This window comes from Grampus griseus (assembly GCF_964374135.1).
Source record: "Grampus griseus genome assembly, chromosome: 10".
In the NCBI taxonomy this organism is placed as follows: domain Eukaryota; kingdom Metazoa; phylum Chordata; class Mammalia; order Artiodactyla; family Delphinidae; genus Grampus; species Grampus griseus.
Window position 1 is genome coordinate 26,978,340 of NC_139004.1, and position 20,422 is coordinate 26,998,761.

General features: G+C 41.0%; 2 protein-coding genes across 2 annotated transcripts in view; both read right to left on the bottom strand.

Annotated features, from left to right (window-relative positions):
- Positions 1-3,101: 3,101 nt before the first annotated feature.
- On the bottom strand, positions 3,102-4,436 carry LOC309828106 (uncharacterized protein C6orf141). The gene has a single exon (XM_082663196.1). It carries the CDS (start codon positions 4,287-4,289, stop codon positions 3,714-3,716), a length of 576 nt encoding a protein of 191 aa, XP_082519322.1. The 5' UTR covers positions 4,290-4,436; the 3' UTR covers positions 3,102-3,713.
- Positions 4,437-4,785: 349 nt separating this feature from the next.
- The window catches only part of CENPQ (centromere protein Q), a 34,219-nt gene continuing 18,582 nt past the window's right edge, over positions 4,786-20,422 (bottom strand). Inside the window, exon 9 of the mRNA XM_082663194.1 lies at positions 4,786-4,972. Within this exon, the coding sequence (XP_082519320.1) occupies positions 4,820-4,972 (153 nt within the window). The 3' untranslated portion in view covers positions 4,786-4,819. The remainder of the gene's footprint in view (positions 4,973-20,422) is intronic.

Genomic DNA, 20,422 nt, shown 5'->3' on the forward strand with positions numbered 1-20,422 from the left:
TTTTCTGTTAACAGAAAGCCTTTTCTCTTTCTCCTTTATTCTTTCTTTCTTGTTTTTAAGCAGAAAGGCACATCAAGTGCTGGTTATGACCAACAAGAATAAGATCAGCGAGTCAAATGTAATGACTCTCAAAGGTGATGGAGGCTGTGGACAAAGGTTAAGAGAGGTTGACACTTGCTTGATCCATGGCAGTTATGTGACTATAATATGTGTCTTATGGTCACTTGAGTGGTCAGCTGGCTTCCCAAGTCCTTGCTGTGACTCATCCACATAAGACAATTGTAGATGATCACACTTTTGGTGAGGTGGAGGTAAGACCACAGAGCCAAGACCCAGTCATTCTCAGAGGCTTCTTGGTATTGAGGATGCCCAGGCTTCCCTTCAGATTCACTCCCAGGACAGTTTGGTTTCTTTTTGTTTTTTTAAATATATTTATATATTTATTTATTTATTTATTTATGCTGCATTGGGTCTTCGTTGCTGTGCGTGGGCTTTCTCTAGTTGCGGTGAACGGGGGCTACCCTTCGGTGCAGTGCGCAGGCTTCTCATTGTGGTGACTTCTCTTGTGGAGGAGCATGGGGTCTAGGCTCGCAGGCTTCAGTAGTTGTGGCACACGGGCTCAGTAGTTGTGGCTCGTGGGCTCTACAGCACAGGCTCAGTAGCTGTGCCACACGGGCTTAGTTGCTCCGCAGCATGTGGGATCTTCCCGGACCAGGGCTCAAACCCATGTCCCCTGCATTGGCAGGCGGATTCTTAACCACTGCACCACCAGGGAAGCCCCCAGGACACTGTTAATTGGGAAAAGATTCCTCAGCTTCCTCCCATAGCAGGGTTCTGCTTGGATTGGGAAAATCTGTGAAGCAAATTCAGTAGACTTCAACTTATTACTTTTTGAATCGGGGAGACATCTGTTTATAGAAGACGTATAAGCACATTATAGGCAGTTAGCAGGGGGGTTAAGTGCTTTAAAAATAATTTTTACTTAAAGGAAAGAAAATTAACCCAAACGTATTTGGATTAAAGGAGTCCAGCTGACTTGAATACTTTTTTGACAGAAAGGAGATGAAATGAAAATTAATTGTGCCTATTCTGCTTTTCTGAGATGACAAGGGCATCAGATTTAAAATCCCTGAGGGCAAACAAACTAACCTGACAGGTCCTAAAGAAAGTACTCCAAGCTCCTACCTGTCAAGGGGAACTAAGCAGTCTGAGAAACCTCTTCAAAGACTGTCAAACATGGTGTACCTTAGGCCTCTTAAACTTAGGATGAATCTTATCACAAGCTGTGGGTGTCTGTGTGTATGTGTGTGTGTGTGTGTGTGTGTGTGTCATTACTAAGGAATTTAAATTTACTGATCCATTAAATGGTGGGAAAAGCTAGAAATAAAACTTTTGTTTTAAGAATGCAGAAAAAAGTCCATAAAAACCACTGGTTTGGGTTCTATAAGATTTCTTGTGTTGTATGCCTTCTGCTGCTTTTTATTAAATAAAGCCCTAAAGCCTGGTTAGGATGAAAGTGAACTAAACAATAACGATAATACTAATAATCGCTCACTTTGAGCATTTATTATATGCCAAGCACTGATCTAAATATCTTTCATCTAACTTAATCCTAGGAAAAACCCTATAAGATTGATACTATTTATTATCCCTATTTAACAAATAAGGACCCAGAGGCACAGAGAGGTGAAACACTTGCCCAGTGTCACAGTTAGTAAGAGGTGAAGTGGTTGTGAACCCAAGTAAGCTTAAGTCCTGAGTTGGCTCCATAGGGAAGGCAACAGAATGCCGCTACCGTTTTTGGTCAACTTTAAAGAGGCTTTTCTTGTCTCTATTCAAAGCTCTATCACATGGGGCATATGTTGACTCACAACAACCAAACTTATTGAGTCAGGTCTGAAATTTGTCTGCCAAGAAGTTTAACCTCATATTGGAGCCAGGCAGGGTTGTTGGATGAAAAGATCATTCATTTCATGGAGTCTGTATTACCTTTTCTACCAACCAAGCAGTTTTGAGCACAGATGAGCTCAGGTGCTGAATTCCTCTCTCAAGTGAGGATCACACTGAGAACTGCTAGTGGTAAATCTCAAGCCCACAGGCCTGGCCAGACTCAGGGACATCAAGGTGATCTTAGTAGTTCTCATAACTGACTGAGTCAGAAAACCTAGGCTGCCCTCACTCATCTTTTGACTCCCTAGAATTAAGTCCTAAAGGCATCCCCAAACTTTTAGGAGGGAGATGATCATATTCTTACCTACTTAGTAAGCATATGCAGTAACTAGCTTCGTGACCTACATAAGCCACATGGCTTCTAGGCCTAGGTTGACTCAACTGTAAAATAGGGACATATCTTACCTATCTTGTCTGCCAAGAGGCAAGAGGTGGATCAGATGCTATTTGAGGGCCTGTCAAGCTCTAAACTGAAAATAAGAGGCAAAGGAGGAAGAGTAAGGGAGGGGGCCCTCCCTGTTCAATAGTTTACTCCTCAAAAGCCAGAGTCCCATTTGTTTTGTTAATTCCTGCAGTAACCAGATAACACCTTCAGTTCATCAGTTCATCTCTAGAGGGGGTGCTTTGCTCCTAACACACCTCCAAACCAGGCCCCACTACTAGAGTTAATAAAGATGGTGTTTAATAAAAAATAAACAAAATAAAAATGAGTTGTTTCAATAGCATCAGAAGAAATTTTTTTTCCAACAGTATCAGGAGAGATTTTTTTTCAATCCAGTCTCGACTACAAATCTTATTAGTAAGAAACTTCGAATAAGAATAAGATACACAGTCATTTTATGGCAAACTATATATTTCTATCTACCTTTGGAGCAGAAGATTTATCTGCAGTGTTTCAAACATTAAGATAACTAAAAATTTCATATTAATAGCATTTTTACTGAACTAAATTAAATACTTGAGGTAAAGCCCTTTGAAATAGCATTTCACCTTCAAAATTCAGTCTTCTGTTTCCTCCCCTTCTTTTCCTAGCTCCTCTCTTTTGTTCCTAACACTTAAAGGTAATAAAAACATTTAAAAAAAAGAAAGAAAGAAAGAAAGAAAAAGATGTGCACACCAGAAGACAGTAACAAAAAACGATTTTGTTTTACATTTTATTTTCACACTTTTTACTTTCTTTTTCAGTTTCAAAACAAGCCTCTCTCCCCATATATTCCCACCCCCACCCTTCTGCAGAGAGCAGACTTCAAACTTCACTTCTGCTTTCAGGTCTTAAAGAGAAGGGGAGGGCGGGGAGGCAGAAAAGTGACCGAGAGTTATCTCAAAATAAAAATTAACAACAGATTTTCTTATTCCAAAATTCCCACGTTCTGCCAATTTGAAAATAACATTTCCTCCCCTCTTCTAAGGTCCCCAGACCGTCAGAGTATTTAAGCCACAGTATAAAGGAGGTATCGTGTTGCTTACAGTTCTTCAGTCTGCACTGGGTGCCGTGCGCCTCCCTGAAGCCTCTTAAAAGGTTCTTGCTGTCGGTTAATTTCTGGCTGGAGTTTCCGGAAGAGCATTTTCTTTTCTTAAGGATGAGCGCTCCTTCACTAACTCCTGAACGTTCCTCGGGCTCCTCTTCCCCACTGAATCTCCTCGGGGAGTCAGGTCCTGAGGGACCGTGAAACTCTCCCTCCGCGGCGTGGACACAGGGGTCTCTCTCTCTCTGTGCCGAGGGCTCGGGATTCTCCAAGGGTCCCGGCGCCCCGCAACCGGTCTCACTCCGTGTTGGCGGTGAAAGTGACCGCGGTCATGGAGCGCTCCTCGGTCAGCGTGGTCATGCAGCCCTTCGCCCACGCGACCTGCAGGAATTCTTGTGTCACCTCATAATCCACGACCCGGACGAGGAGGGGTTTGGGTGGGTCCCCCGGAGCTCGGGAGGGAGCGTCTACACGGCTGCCAGAAATTCGCTTTTCCCTTGGAAAGAGAGGCGAAGGGCAGTCGGGTTCCCGGTCCTGTCCTCCCGCTTTGAAAAGGTCCTCCTCATCGGCCACTTCTTCCCGTACGGAGTCCCCCTGAGTCCCCAGCCACCTCTCCGGGTGCAGAAGAAAGAGCACTTTCTCTCGGACCCAGGAGTCACAGTCCACATTCTCTCCGGGGCAGTGCTCGTGGGCGCCGCACCGGCTGCTGCTAGCCCCCGCTACCGAGGGGTTCGGCGCGCCCAGGGCCAGGGGAGCCCCGCGCCCCGCCTCGCGCACAAACGGACGGGCGCACCGCCCGCTGTGGGGCGAGGCCGCGAGATTCGGAGCCCCGCGCGGACCCGGGGCCTCCATCCCGAGAGGAGGGCCATTCATCCGGTGGATCTTCCGCCGGTTCTCGCAGAGAACGCCAGCGGAGCTCTGGAAAGCGCAGGACTGCCGGTCGGCCGTGGGCGTGGCCTCCGAGCACCCCGCCTCCCGGGCCTGGGACTGTCCCCGCCCCCTCCCGTCCGCGCCTCCCTCCCTTTCTCGCGGCTTTCGGGCTTTTCAAAGGCGAAAAGCCTCACTTCCCCCGCAACCCCACGATCGCTCCTCCTCTTCTTACCTGCGATCCTAGACCTGCGGCCGTGATCTCATTTCTGAGTCTTTCCCCTCTCTTTTCTCAGTTCTATCCTAGTTTCCAGCCCACCACCGTTTGTCTCTAAACAACAGGAGACACCCTTGCACTGCACACACACCCGCACTGCCCCACGAAATGCCCAACACAGTGTATGTCTTCTTTCCAAGGACTCTCCTTGGAGTGAAGGAACATGGAAGTTAAAAAAAAAAAAAGTCTGATTTAATCAAGTTCTTCTGATAAAAGTTTCCGTGTCCACTCCGAATCCACCCTCACCATCCTACCAAGATTATCGAATGTAGATCAAAAGCATCTGATTGGGAAAGTTGAGCCCTTTGAGCAAACGCCTTTGTATTGTTTGTTGTTCTTCGTAGGAAGGCGGGAATGTCACACCGGTCTTCATTTTGGTTTTGGCCATGCTCGTCCAAAGGGGCATAAGTGCCTTTGATCAAACGAAAATAAACAAAACCAAACCGCTATAAGAACTTAAGGATTTAGAATTTTGTGTTCGTTTTTAAAATTTCCCCTTTCACTACTCCGCTACCTCCCTCACCCCCACCCCTATACACACACACACACACACACACACACACACACACACACACACACACACACACACACACACACACACACACACACACACCCCTGTTTAACTCCAGAAGTTAAAAATACATAAATATGGATCTCTGGGTAGGCTTTCAGAATCTCTCGTTGCCAGGCCCTCTGACACACTTAACTTTGCCTGAGGGTAATGCGGAAAGCTAGCTAACAGAAAAAAGGAAGCTTAGTTTGTGATTTCCAGTTTGTCCTTGGTTACAGGTCCCTGCTTTATTAGAAAGTGTTCACTTTTCCTGTCTGCTTTAGAAAAAAATGACTGCAATGGTGCAAGTTTCTGCCCATACTTTGAAGGACCAAGTAGTATGGTGAAAGATATTTTGGAAAGAGAGGACCTTCTGATGTCTGCTGACTGGATACCTGAACTTGGGCCAGTTACTGCTAAATTACAATTAACTAAATTTTTCGAGTGTATTAGGCAAGAATTGCTCTAAGCATTCGATATATTTAAACTCATTTATTCTTTTCTTTAAAATAAATTTCTTTTTGGCTGCATTGGTTCTTCATTGCTGCGCACAAGCTTTCTTTAGCTGTGGTGAGTGGGAACTACTCTTTGTTGCGGTGCGTGGGCTTCTCATTGCGGTGGCTTCTCTTGCTGCAGAGCACGGGCTCTAGGCGTGTGGGCTTCAGTAGTTGTGGCTCTCGGGCTCTAGAGCGCAGGCTCAGTAGTTGTGGCGCACGGGCTTAGTTGCTCCGAGGCATGTGGGATCTTCCCCGACCGGGGCTCAAACCTGTGTCCCCTGCATTGGCAGGCGGATTCTTAACTACCCACGCCACCAGGGAAGCCCAAACTCATTTATTCTTCACAGCAAACTAACGAAGTAGCTCTATAGTCTCCTTGAGAACTCTGAAGCACAGGGAGGTTAAGATCAAATACCAATAAACAGTGGAGCCAGGGGTCTCACAAGTTTAAATGTTTGGTCCTATTTTAAATGACCTTCTTTAAATGTTTGGTCCTATTTTAAATGACTTCATGTTCTTTTCTGTTCATTTACTTAACCAGGAATCACTGAGTGTGTGCTCAATGTCAGCTACTGTTCTAGGTGATGGAGGAAAGAAGCTGAATTGCTTGTCCTGTTGGAATTTTCATTCTTTACATCAGTTACATACATCAAATTCTCTGTTCAAACGTAGGAGATAATAAGTTAACTTTAACGCACAAGAAAATCAACTGCAGGCTAATGCCCTACCCTACTCTCAAAGATTCTGCTCTTATAGGTTTCGGGGAGGGCTTAGAATGTGGGTTTTTAGCAAGGACCTCAGCAATTTTGATGCTAGTGGTTCATAGACAACATTATAAGAAACATTACCAATGATAATACTCTAGACCATAGATAAACTCTAGGCCTTTTTTTGCTGCTTTCATGTGACAATAAGAACACTGAGTTTTCCTTCCTTGCAGGAATATTGGGAGAATTCCAATGAAGGTACCACAAGATTTATTGCTTTCAAATTTTCATGCCAATAGGGATTGGGTGAGGGATTAGAGTGGGCATGGGGAATGGGGAAAACCTATTTGCTGAGGAGTGAGCCTGATTCACCCACCATAAAGCACCTGAATTTCTAGATGTCAAAAAGTTGTGTATTAATGCATAAAAGAATGTTAAGAGGAAATGCCAAATAAATTAAACTTCAAAGAGATAAAGTCTAAAAAGAACATAAACAAAAAATAGGCAGCTTGCCTTCAGGATAGTGGTGTCTGCTATGCTTTAATATCTCACAGTGCATAAAACCCTGATAAAGGGTGCTGATAAAGTGAACCCATTTACTTCCCCTCTGAATTGCCTACTACCAACTCTAATTTAAGGAAAAGAGGCTTTGTCATAAGGATATTAGGAGATTTGTTAGGAGATATTGACAGATTTGTTGGGAAAGTGGGAATATCAGACTTTAAAACAGGTAGAAATCAAAGCTGTTGCCGAGGGAATAAGGAGTTGGTACAACAGGAACAGATTTCTCCGCTGGATGGAATGCACTCCGACTCTCACACTTGTCCCTGTGGCATTTACTCAGGAGTCAAATTCCACTCAGAAGTATCCATCTGGCTCAGTTTATGCAACCTGCTTACCCCTTCACAATACAGGACAGTAAAAGAAAAGGTACAGTCAAAGAAGCCTTTGGGGGATCCCCTTGGCTTCTGTAATGGAAAAGCAAACAGCTGGACTTCCCCCACCTAATAAAACTGTATGGTAGGGAAAGGTAACATTCCAAAAAAGTAGTCAGGGTGTTGTTAAGAATTTTTTTTAAATTGCACTAATGTCTATCACACTAACTATTATAAACAGAGTGTGGATATGGGAGTGACAGATAGGGTATTCTGGATAAGGTAACATTATGAGCAATGGTGCAATGGTGAATATGGAGGCACGTGTAGAGAATAGTTTTGTCCTTGACATTTCTCTTCTCTCACGTCTAAAACACTTTCCATGATTTTATCCATCCCGTGGCTTCAACTGCAACCTGTACTCTGATGATTCTCCAATTTATATCTCTATTATAGACCATGATGCTTATTTCCAGACTTGTGGTAGATTGTATTATTGTCTCAAATTATTTATTTCCTCATCCTGAAAGAAGATCGTACTTCCTGGCTTGTGTACCACATGACTTGCAATGCTCCTATTCCCATACACTTCTCTACCCCACTGATGTTGACTTTGGCCGTGTGACTTGCTTCAGCTTAAACAGGTGTGACGTTGGATGCATCTGAGCAAAAGGGAAGAGTCATTGCAAGGTTGGCCTTGGGCAGGCTCCAATCAGAGCTGCCATCTTTGCTGTGATCTGGGAATGAAGACAGTACATGGGACAGAGCTGACTGGAATCCAGCAAAGTTACAGCAGCTGATACATATTCTAAGCAAGAAACAAACTTTTGTTACAGTAAAACAATGAAATTTGAGGGTTGCTTCCTACCACAGTCTAACCTAGTGAAAAATGTTTCTGTTCAATTTTCTATTGGACACCTCTTTTGAATGTCACTTGAGAACTAAAATGTTGACTGCCATATCAGTAAACAAAGGATGTTGCAGCCATTAGGCCATTACATTACAGCTGCCCAGACTGTGGGCCCTGAGGGAACTCAGGATGGAGGCAAAGGGGCTGCCCACTCCAAGCCCATCTAGCCATCAGCCCCGGCAGTCACCCCTGACGGTGCACCTAAGGAAACTCAGGATGAGAAAGCATAGGATAACTGCCCCAGATAGCTAATTGGCCCCAGATAGCTGGGGTGCATAGCACAGGGATGATTTCAGTGAGCCCAGACTCCTGCATCTTCCCAAACATAGAGAAGCGCTAAACTTAACTTGAGATACCCGATTTTCTTTTATTAACAATAATCTTTTGATATTTCAACTACCTGGTTTTGTTGCAAAAACTCCCCCCTCCCACCCCCAACCCCCGCCCTCTTCGGAGCAGTCTCTCTTGAGATGCTGTCTCCCAGGCTTGAAGTCCTAAGAATGTCCCCCAAATAAAACATAACTCTCAACTTTTATGTTGTGCTTTTTTTTTTTTCAGTCAACACACTAGAAACCTAAAATATCTAAAACTGAACTCATTATTTATTCTCTTAAATCAGTCCCCTCTTTCAAGTGTTCCTTATCCCAAGGATTAGCTTGACTAGCAATTCTATTGTCTTCCCTTTCCCTCAGTGGCTAGACCCACCCCACATATCTAATATTTAACTGAGTGCTGATGTGTATGTATTTCCTCTCTGCCCCTACCTCTCCAATCCCCATAGCTACAAAAATAAACTCAGACCCTTAGGCATGACATAAAATATCTTCATAATCTTACCCCAGCCTATCACTGTTTATAGTTTAATGAATAAATGAAAAAAGAAACAAACAAGCCACCTAAATGAACACAAAGTGCAAGTCTGAGACTAGGGTGAGGTTATTGTGTATAAATAAAATCCAGACTGATTATGGATAGACCTTGAAAACTACGAGCCTTTTAGAAGAGATTCTAATCATATTTCCTTTGACAACTAAGGTTCTCGGGACCTGAAGAACCAGACTGTGCAAAGAAAATCTACACTGGACTGAGTCAGGTGACTCTGATGGGCCGTGTTATCTTGGGCAAGTCTCCCAATGCCTCCAAATCTATGTTCTCATCTGCAAGGTATAAATAGTACCTGTCCCGTGTGCTTCCCAGGGTTTTCGTGGAGGTCAAATGAAACAATTCTGGTAACACTTTGAAACTATGAAACTTGCAAAATATTTTAAATTTACTTTTTTTTTTTTTTCAGTACGCAGGCCTCTCACTGTTGTGGCCTCTCCCGTTGCGAAGCACAGGCTCTGAACGCGCAGGCTCAGTGGCCATGGCTCACCGGCCCAGCCGCTCCGCGGCATGTGGGATCTTCCTGGACCGGGGCACGAACCCGTGTCCCCTGCATCGGCAGGCAGACTCTCAACCATTGTGCCACCAGGGAAGCCCTAAATTTACTTTTTTTAAGTTCATTATTGTTTTTTAGAACTGGGAACCCAAACCACAGTTTTTAATGAAATCCTTAGGGAAAGATGCAGAAGTCAGTGGCTGGAGCTAGACAATAAGTACCAGACCCATAATCTTAGAACAGAGGAGCTAATGTTATTAGTTATAAATTGGAGAAAAAAGAGGAAGAGAGGGAATGTGGCAGTTCTGGGGATATCAAGCAGCTTAGCCCAGTGGTCTGAGATAAAATGGAAACTGAGGCAAATTTTTTAAAAAGGAGTCTGTGTTTTAAATTTTGTATTACCAAAGGGTGTGTTCCTGGGAGAAGAAAGAGGCTTAGTTTACCTAACATGTGGCCCTGAGACTAACGTGGTATATATGTATGATATTTTTTGAATGAAACATTTAAGCACATTGCCTTTTCACTCCACAGAGAGTTGGCGACCCTTAAAAGATGTCGGCCAGGTACTTTGAAAGGACAAAGAATGCTAGGTGTGCCAGTTAGCTGCAAGAGATGATGCATGTAGCACTCTGAATAGTAGCTGCATAAAGAGGGGATTTTTAAACTATAATTCATTGTCAGCTGCCTGCATTATCCAACATTTTAAAGTATATTCATCATCCTCCTCTCCTGTCAGAGATTAGGATTTAAGACCAGGCTCTCTCATTGACTATGAATAAACAACTTATTAAACAGGAAATTTTGTCATTAGTAATTGAGTTGGCATTTTATGATAATAAAGAACGAATGTTCTTTACCCTACACTCACCTTCAGCATAAACAAAATTTGACTTGTTCAACAGCAGCCCGTAGTACTATTCCAGAGATAATTCAATCTTTGACTCAATATGGGTGAATTAATACTTATGAAATACTTCATATAAAATAATCACTCAGGTTAGTAAAATAAAGGTCATGATCTTAATATACCCAATCTTGATTAGTTTATAATAAAATATTTTTAATGGGGCAAGGCAATTTTTCTTCCCATTACGTTATTTTATTAACCAATGTGCATGTGATCAGATATGGGGTATAACAGCTGTAGAAATCCTCAGTGATATTTTACATCTAGAGAGATTTCATTCCCCAAATATCTAGCTGTTATAATCTGCTACGTTTTATCACAAGAAAAGAGTGGCTGGAAAATACTGAGTCTCTCATTTAGCAAGTCTGCAAACGAGTTGACCTGGAATGTCTAGGAACTCAAAGAAACTGTTAGTAATAATCCCTTGTTATCTCTTATTCATACTTCATAATTCATCCCTCCAGGGTAAGGCTTGGACCGAATGTTGTAGTAGATTAAACTGATCATTTAGTAACCCCACTGCTTATCTCTACTCCCCCTTCTTTCTCAACTCTTTTACTGAGGACAATCTTATATTATTTTCAAAGCCATAAATTCATTAAGAAAGGCATGGAATTTAGCCCTCCTTCAGTTTAATACTCCTGATAGGTACCCTTTCCTCCTTTCCTCTGACCATGCTTTGTGTCTCTTTTACCTCTTCTCTGCACTTTCTCCTCCTTTTTTTTTTTCTGGTCTTTTATGCAGTTCCTTCCTTCCTTTCTATTGTGATATAGTGCAGAATTTGAGAGCGTGAGTGATGGAGCCAAACTCCCTGGATTTAATATCTACCTTTGCCATATATTAGCTGAACGATTTTAGGCGTCCTACTTAAGCTTTTTCTTACCTTAGTTTACCCATCTGAAAACTGGGGGTAAGAATAGTACCAATCCCATAGGGTTGTTGTTGGGAACAAATGATTTAATATGTGTAAAGCCTCTAGAACAGTGCCTGCCACATAGTAGATGCCATTTCCTCTAGAATAAATGAAGGCAGGGATTTTTAAAACTTTTGTTCACCGCAATGTAACTATCACTGTTGTATCTCCAGTACCTAGACCAGTGCCTGATACCATTGTTGAAATAATTAATTTTCTATTTCTACTGTGTTTATCTTTCAGTGTTTTTCTTTGGAGCTCTGCTTCTTCTTTCTTTCCTCCTTTAAGACCTCTCTGTTTCTACTTCTGCATTCTTTGCCTCTCAGGTTTCCATCATCTATTGCTCACCTAAATTGTCTCCTATGTCTCTGGGTCTAAGGTTTTTGAGCAGAGTCAAACATCACAAATTCAACATTTATCAGTAATTATTAGTCATGGAGTTTCCAATGAAAAAAGAAAGAAGAACTCTTGAGTCAAGGAAAACTGAGAATAAAATAATACTTTAAATACAATATTTTACATTAAATTTGTGGTGACCTGTGTTTGTCATTTATACATAGGTTAAGCTGCCTGTAAAAATCTGCCACTTTCTACCGTTAGTTTTATTTTGATTCAAACGTAAAAGTAGTTAAAAGAAGAGTGTAATAAACAGCTGTTGTTCACCTGGATTCACTGATATTTTATCATATTTGATCCCTCTCTGTCTTTACACACACACACACTATATAGACATTACTAGGAATTATTTGAAATTAAGTTACAGGTATCATACTTTACTGCTAAATACTTCAGCATGCATCTTAACAAAATAAATGCCACCATATTACCAATATCGTACTTAAGAAAATTTACATTAATTCGATAGTATCATTTAATGTATCATAATAAATTTTTCCCAATGGTCTACAAAATGTGTGTTTTAGAGTTTGTTCCTCTGACCCAGAATTCAATAAAGGTTCATGAGTCGCAGGTGATTAAGTTTCTTAGTCTCCTAAAATCTAGAATGAAGCACTCACATCTTTTCTTCCCACCCCTGATATTAACTTTTTTGAAGAGTTCAGGCCAATTATCTGATAGAATGTTCCATCCACAATTTGGATTATTCTGATTCTTCCTTTATGATTAGATTCAGGTTACGCAGTCTTGGCCAGAAATCTATGTGGTGATATATTGCACTTCTCACTGCATTGTATCAGAAGGCACACAATGTTGGGTTCTTCCACTGCGGCTCATGCTAAGTTTGACCACTTGGTAAAGATGGTGACCACCGGTCATCTCCATTATACAGGTCCATTTTACAATTTGTAAGTAGTAATAATATTAAATAAATTTTATTTAATATTATTTAATAATAATCCTTGCTTGAGTTAATTCTTAAATTGGAGATTGCAAAATGTCAACTTTCTAATTTGCCATTCCTTCTACATTCCTTAGTAGGTATTCTTCTGTAAAGAAGAGTTTTTGTTTGCCAGACCACCTCATGTTCATATCATTGTAGATTCAAGGATTTTTTAAAAAAATTCATGTGTTATAATCCATTACATTATTGTTATTTTCGATGCTGTTATATATGGTATCAAATTTGCCAAGTAGGAAGTTCGTTGTACCAGTTCTGTTTTCTTTTGACATGACCAATTTTTTTTTTTTTTTTAAACTGAACCCGGGTCCTTGGCAGTGAAAGCGTGGAGTCCTAAGCACTGGACCGCCAGGGAATTCCCAACATGACCACATTTAGTCTCGAGTATTTCCTTACTTTCTTGCTCAAGGTGTTCTTTCCTTTTCTTCTTTCCTTTTCTTGTTCTTCAGCCTTTTTTCCAAGAGTTCTATTTTCCCTGAAAGGTATTTATGAAGATCTGACTATCAGGGATGATCATTGAGTGTTGTTACTTGTAGCCCTTTTCAGTCAACAGAGCCAAACAATAGATGTTATTTTTAATCCCAGGTTCCTACATTGTTCAAAAGTCAAAACAATATAAAAGGGATATATATTCGGGGAAGTCTTATTCCCATCCCTAACTCCACTACTTATAGGTCACTTAAAAAATAGTTTCTCATTTAATCTTCCTGTGTTTCTGTTTGCAAAAGAAAAGTTAGCAGAGATCTATTTGATATACACTAATTTTCTCATTCTTTCTTACATACTCTTGTACATGTAGCTTTTTTCCCACTTAAAAACGTATCATGGAAATTACCTCAAATTACATCACAGAAAACTTCCTTGTTGCTATAAGTGCTTCACTGTGTAGATGTGTTGTAATTCATTCACCTGGACTTTGAAGGATGGAAATTTAGGTTGTTTCTAAAAGTTTGATATTACAAATAATATTGGAGTGAATAACCCAGTGCAAACATTGGTTTTATATTTGTGGAGGAATCCTCAGGGTAAATTTCTGGAAGTTGAATTGCTTGTATAAATGCGTATGTATTTTATTAGACGGTACTGAATTCCCCTCACTGGAGTTGTAACTTTCCTACTCCCACTACCGTATATGAGTATGCTTATTTTCTACAGCTTCAAACTTGGGTTCTCAATATTTTTTAAAAGTATTGCATGACAGTTTAATCACACTTTTTTTTTTGAGTGAAGTTAAGCATCTTTTCATATGTTTAAGGGTCATTTTATTTGTTTTTCTGTGAACTAACCATGTCTCTTGCCCATTTTTCTATTGGATTTGAGTAAATTTTTTTTCTCCTCTCAGTGTTAAGGGTTCTTTATATTTTATGGAAAATAGTTCTTTATTTGTGATATAAATTGCAAATAGTTTCTCCTAGTGTGTAATTTATATTTTGACGCCAGATCTTTTGCCACTGAGAAATCACACACATGCACACATACATATGTATTTTATTTATCAAACTTAATTTATTACTTCTGAATTTGGAAAGCCTTTCCTTATAAAGGAACCAACCAATGTTTTCTTCTAGTATTTGTATGACTTCTTTTCTTTTTAAAGGCTTTATTTATATCTTGGATCAATTTGGAGTTTATTCTTGTAGAGGTATGAAATATGAGTTTAATTTAATTTTACTTTTTTTCAGATTGCTATCCATTTGTCTCACTGCCACTTATTTAAAATTCCATCTTTACCCCAGCGACTTGAGATGCCACTTTGATCTTATTTTAAACTTTCCTGTGTACTTGTTATTTCTGGACCTTTTTTTCCCCTTTGTTCTGCACAATCATGTGCCATTACTACACTTTATATAGGTTTTTTTAAATTAATTAATTAATTAATTAATTTATGGCTGCGCTGGGTCTTCGTTGCTGCGCCTGGGTTTTCTCTAGTTGCGGTGAGTGGGGGCTACTCTTCGCTGCGGTGCGCGGGCTTCTCATTGCAGTGGCTTCTCTTGTTGTGGAGCACGGGCTCTAGGCATGCGGGCTTCAGTAGTTGTGGCTCGCGGGCTCTAGAGCGCAGGCTCAGCAGTGTGGTGCATGGGCTTAATTGCTCCACGGCATGTGGGATCTTCCTGGACCAGGGCTCGAACCCGTATCTCCTGAATTGGCAGGCGGATTCTTAACCACTGTGCCACCAGGGAAGTCCCTATATAGGTTTCATAGTATGTTTTAATGTTTGTGGGGTTAATCTCCCCTTTTAACCTATTTTCTTTTCCTGAAATTTGTATTGTTATTTTTGCATATTTATTTTCCATGTTCTTAGTCTCAGGAATCTGATGAAAGGAAATAGTCAAAAATGCAGCAGAGAGACTTCCCTCGTGGTCCAGTGGTTAGAACTCGGCACTTTCAGTGCTGGGGCCTGGGTTCAATCCTTGGTCCAGGAACTAAGATACCATAGCTGCACAGCGCAGCCAAAAAAAAAAGCAAAAATTCTAATGGGACAACTAGAAATATATCAAGTGCTCTCTTTGGGAAATAATCTAGAACTAAAATCTTACATCTCGTGTTCACTGCAGTAACTGCATGGTACTAACTAAAGTCTGATAGTCTTACTGGATTATAAGCAATGTCTTTTAACAGTGTTTAAAACCTAGAGTATATTTTGCCTTGGAAACACATAGATCTGTTAGAGGGAGAGAAAGCCACACATCCATTAGGAAGAAGAATACCCAGATGTTAGCTATTTTTATTTGTAACTTTTAAAATCACAAGAGCCAGAATAAGGGGGAGTAAACAAAAGTTCACTCAAGAAAATAAAGTTCACTCAAGAAGTGAACAGGGACTTCCCTGGTGGTCCAGTGGTAAACAATCTGCCTTACAATGCAGGGGACTTAGGTTTGATCCCTGGTCAGGGAACTAAGATCCCACATGCCATAGGGCAACTAAGCCCCGTGCCCCTCAGCGAGAGCCCACGTGCCTGCAAACTACAGAGCCCACGCACCACAACTAGAGAGAGAAAACCCACACTCCTCCACAAAGATCCCTTGTGCCTCAACGAAGACCTGACGCAGCCAAATAAATAAATAAAAATAATAAATAAATAATTTTAAAAAGAAGTGAACAAAATTGGAACAGGGCTGGAACACACATGCCACCAGCACTGCTGAGGTTGGAGTGGGTAAAGGAAAGGGGAGGCTGGGAGTGGCTTCTTTCTCTCTTTCACCTCATTGCTCAGGTACAGTAAGATCAGAAAAAGCAAAGGGCTGTTGGCAACTGGGTTTTAATAGCTGGAGCCAAGATTTCTATCAGAGATTGAGAAACATGGGTGAATAAAAACTTGGGGAAAGAGAATTAGGCTGTTAATGTTACCTATACTGACACAACAATCCCTCCATCTGCATTTTTTTTTTTTTTTACTATTTTTATTTTCCCCAACTAAAATAATTTTAATGCTAACATCCCAGGTTAGAAGGGAGAAATCACCTTTGTTGTAGGTGCTGTGCTATTCCATCGGCTGTGTTTTACTTTCAGTTTTATTTTTTCTCTGCTCCTAGTGTTTACTGAGATTAGGGAAAATGGATACAAAACTTTAGGTATTATCACAGACAACTTAAAGAAATTTAATTTAGAGTTCTTTCACGTTTTTTTCTCAAAATTCAAATCACCAAACAAAAATTCGTCATGAAAAATGCAAAATGAGTAGAAACAAAACTTGTGTTATTAAATGAGATTCTATTCTAGAGGATGTCTAAATGTCCTCCGAAACTGCCCTGCCTTGTCCAGCTCCCAAAGTTTGAGCAGACTGAAATCTCCATTCTTCCTCTGTATTTCCCCTCAGTGAGTCTTAGGCAGAGTGAACATTCATGCTCACTAAATACGCAGGCAATTGCAAAACCCAGTCCGCATCCACCCAGAGCAAAATACAGATCTCTGCAGAGTTGAGCATGTTGCCTGTACTGAGTCCTCAGAGAGTTCCTAGCTGCCTGAGAGGCCAATTAGCATAATAATTCAAAGTACAGGCTTCAGAATCTGACAAACTCAGGCTCTGATCACGACTTAAAATCTCCATAACCTTTGATGAGTCATAACCCACCCCCCAGCCAGAATTCCCACAATAAGATAAATCACACACACACACACACACACACATACACAAAAGTATATATAAAATTTGGCACAATTATCAGCATGTAGTTAAATGTTAAGTAAACAGTAGGCACATTATTATTAGTGAGACAATAAGGCACAGGGCTATAATAATGATGCCATGTACCAGCTGGGAGTGACCCTCAGTTATCAATGCTAAAGATAATGAGAATCCCTGGGGCAGAAACTAGACCACATTCTCCGGAGAGATTTATGGACCCCAGTTACTTAGACCTCTTCCCTCTGGCACCAACGACAAGCCTCTAGGTAACAACTGGCTCATGGTGACCTAAGCATACTGTCACTCCCAAGGAATCATATTTTTTTATTAAAACAAAGCTCTCCTTCAGCCAGTTTCTTTACTTTTCTAAGAATAAACACCTAAAATTTAGATTTCCTCTAATCTTTGTAGTCGGGATGTTTGTGACCTCCATGGGGTAAGAAACCAATATTTTCCATATGGCTAAGTCAACTTTATCCAGACTAGATAAATCCAACCATTGTGTTTGTGTCTGCTTTTATTGCAGATAGAAGAACATAGCTTGTGATGTTTATCTCTTCCTTTATTTTCCTTGAAAGATATGCATACATAATCAATTGGAATCCAAATTAAAACAAAAATTCTGATAAGGATAAAAGACTAATAAGAGTATTGATTATAATCATTTAATCAATTTAATCATTTAAATTTCCTTTATGAAAAAGATACTTGGCTTAGGGAAAAAAAAGGTTGAAATCAAAGTAACACTGTTCTGGCTCCGCCTCTAGCACTGATTATCTGTATGATCTCAAAGAAGTCATTTATTTTCTTTGGCCCACAAATCTTCATATGTAATGAGAGAATTAAAGTTTATCTTATCAAAATTCTCTGAGTATGTACATATGCATACAGAAACATGAAATAAATGTAAATATATGTGTATGTATGTTTACATGTGCATTTGCATATCCAGATTCACACCTACATATGCATCTTAGTTTCCCATGAGAAAGCAGATTATAAACAAGGGGGCTGGAATAGGTGATAGGCAATGTCCAGTCCTATGCCGACATCGTCTGTTTCGAGCTTTTTAAAAATTTTTTTTATTGATGTATTTGTTTTTGTTGTTGTTCGTTTGTTTCTAGCTTTTAAAATGCCCATATCTTCATTCCTCCATCCAAGGCAACTGAGAAATGGAAGCTTGTTAGCAGTACAAATTCTCAGGCCTGACCTTGGACTTACTGAATCAGGGGCTGTGGGGAGAGGCTCAGCCATCTGTGTTGCAACCTGCCCTCCGGGTGATTCTGAAGGGCACTAAAAGGTGAGAACCACTGCATTCAAACATTTCCAGGGAAGAACTATATGCTAGAGTCCTAGGCAGAAGTGGAGAGACAGTAATTAAAGGGAAAAAAGCAGAATATTCTACAGAGAACTTGAGTCACAGGTGGTAGGAAGAGCGTTTGGGGAAACAGCAGTGGCAGGCACAGGGGAGCATTATTTTGGGTTGTAGGGAACTGACGTGGTAATGAGAACACCGAGTAGAAGCCCAAGCAGCAATAAGGAAGCAGTAGCCACGTGCTGCCGTGTTAAATCACTTGTTCTCATGCAGTCATTTCTGCTCCTTTGCGAAGACCCTCTGACTTTAGAACCTTCTTCCTACAGTGGATCGCAAAGGAAGATAATTATCCTGTTTTTACCCATAGCTGTCTCTGACCCCTATAGTCATTACTTTAGAAACTTGAGACAGGGAGAGTTAGGCATTCCCAGCCTAACCCTGCTTGTCTTCTGGTCCTTTTCAAAAATTTAAGGTTCTCCTGATTCTAGTTTTAATTTTTCCCCTCATTGACAGCTAGGAGCATGTGTATGTTCAGAAAAAGGAAGAAAATTCCTGGAGTTCTAATGGGCTAGGGGTGAACTTGCCCAGAGAAAGCTGCAGGGGTGAGAATAAGCCTATAGAATCGACCAGGCAAGAACTCGGCTTGAATGCTGTTTAGGAGGCTGATGGAGAACACGTTGTCATCCAGGACATTGCCCTGAGAGGGGAATCCCTGGCTTCGCAACTTCCTGGCCAGCGTGAGGGCCACCAGCTGGCTGTAACCTTTCCTGCGATGCTCTGGCAGGGTTTAGCCATGGCACATGGTAGCAAACTGGTCTGTGACAGACCAAGACACGGGGTTCCCCTTGTCATCATGGACACACACTCGGGAAGCAGGAGATGAGGTTGGCAATGTACCAATGACACTGTTCACTGCCGCCCCAAGACCAAGTCCGGTTGAGTAGATAAGCATCAGCAACACAGGTAGGTTAGTCGTGCGGAAGAACTCATTCTCGAAGAAAATGACATGAGAAGAAATACGAACTCGGTATCACGGGACCACAAACAACTACTTCTCTTTATACCGACTCAAACTGAGAAATCATCCTCGAGATAGTGCCTTGCAAATACCAGAATATTTTCAATAAATTAGAATCTGTCACTCACCACTTATAAACATCTTTTAGGGTTTCATTTCGGATAGGACACAACACTCATTATATTAAATTTAAGTCTTTCCTTCGAATTTTATGCCCCTTTGTTATTGTCCTCAGAATAGATGAGGCAAGTATTTCATTTTTCTGTAAAACAGATCTCAGACTTGATCTTATTAACTCCTGAAATTGCTGACACCCTCTCTGAGGGCCTTAAACAAGTCCAGATTCTTGGGCCCCTAATCGTTTCCTTGGTAAAAAATAAACGTTTTAGGATAGAATTTCTATCTTTATGCATCCATGACCAGAAAAAGAAATACAAATTTCTTAATATTCTAGGCATACGTAGATGCTCAAGAAATGCTAGCTCTTCCAGACCTTTCCCTAAAAGATCTGGAAAAAGGTTAAAAAACCCATGACATTAAGATAAAAAAGAAAAAAAAAAAGAAAAGATAAAAATTGGTGCAATTTCTGAGAACTGAGATGGATTACTTAGTTGCAACTCTCTGGGGCTGGTTGTGCTTCCGAATTTGCTTCCACTCTTGAAATTATCAGTGTCCTAAAACCATCCCCACTTAAGAGCCTGGTAATGTCATTCTCACTATGTCCTTCTTTATAAAGAACACTTTTGTGTTTTCTTTCTATTAGTGGTTCTGCAGTGTTAGCTCACATTCCAGGCATTCTGTGGGCTCTGGCACTGGGTCACTCATCTAACAACTAAGCAGGGGGAAAGAATAAATAAATACAAGCAATAATGGGCTCAATAGGCTTTTTCATTTAATTCTTGAAAATAAACTTCAAAACAAAGTCAAAGAAGCCTCAGGCAGAAATGTCACTGCAAATAAAAACACTAACACATGTGTTTCAGGAGTGACAGTGGAGACTATGACCTTGTATGTGAAGGGCAGATATCCAAAATAAGGTGTCCAAATTTGGGTAATGATGTAGGTGTTAAAGACAAACTGTGGGACTTCCCTGGTGGTGCAGTGAATAAGAATCCGCCTCCCAATGCGGGTTCGAGCCCTGGTCCGGGAAGATTCCACATGCCGCGGAGTAACTAAGCCCGTGCACCACAACTACTGAGCCTGCGCTCTAGAGCCCACGAGCCACAACTACTGAGCCCACGTGCCACAACTACTGCAGCCCGCGTGCTGCAACTACTGAAGCCCCTGTGCCTAGAGCCCATGCTCCACA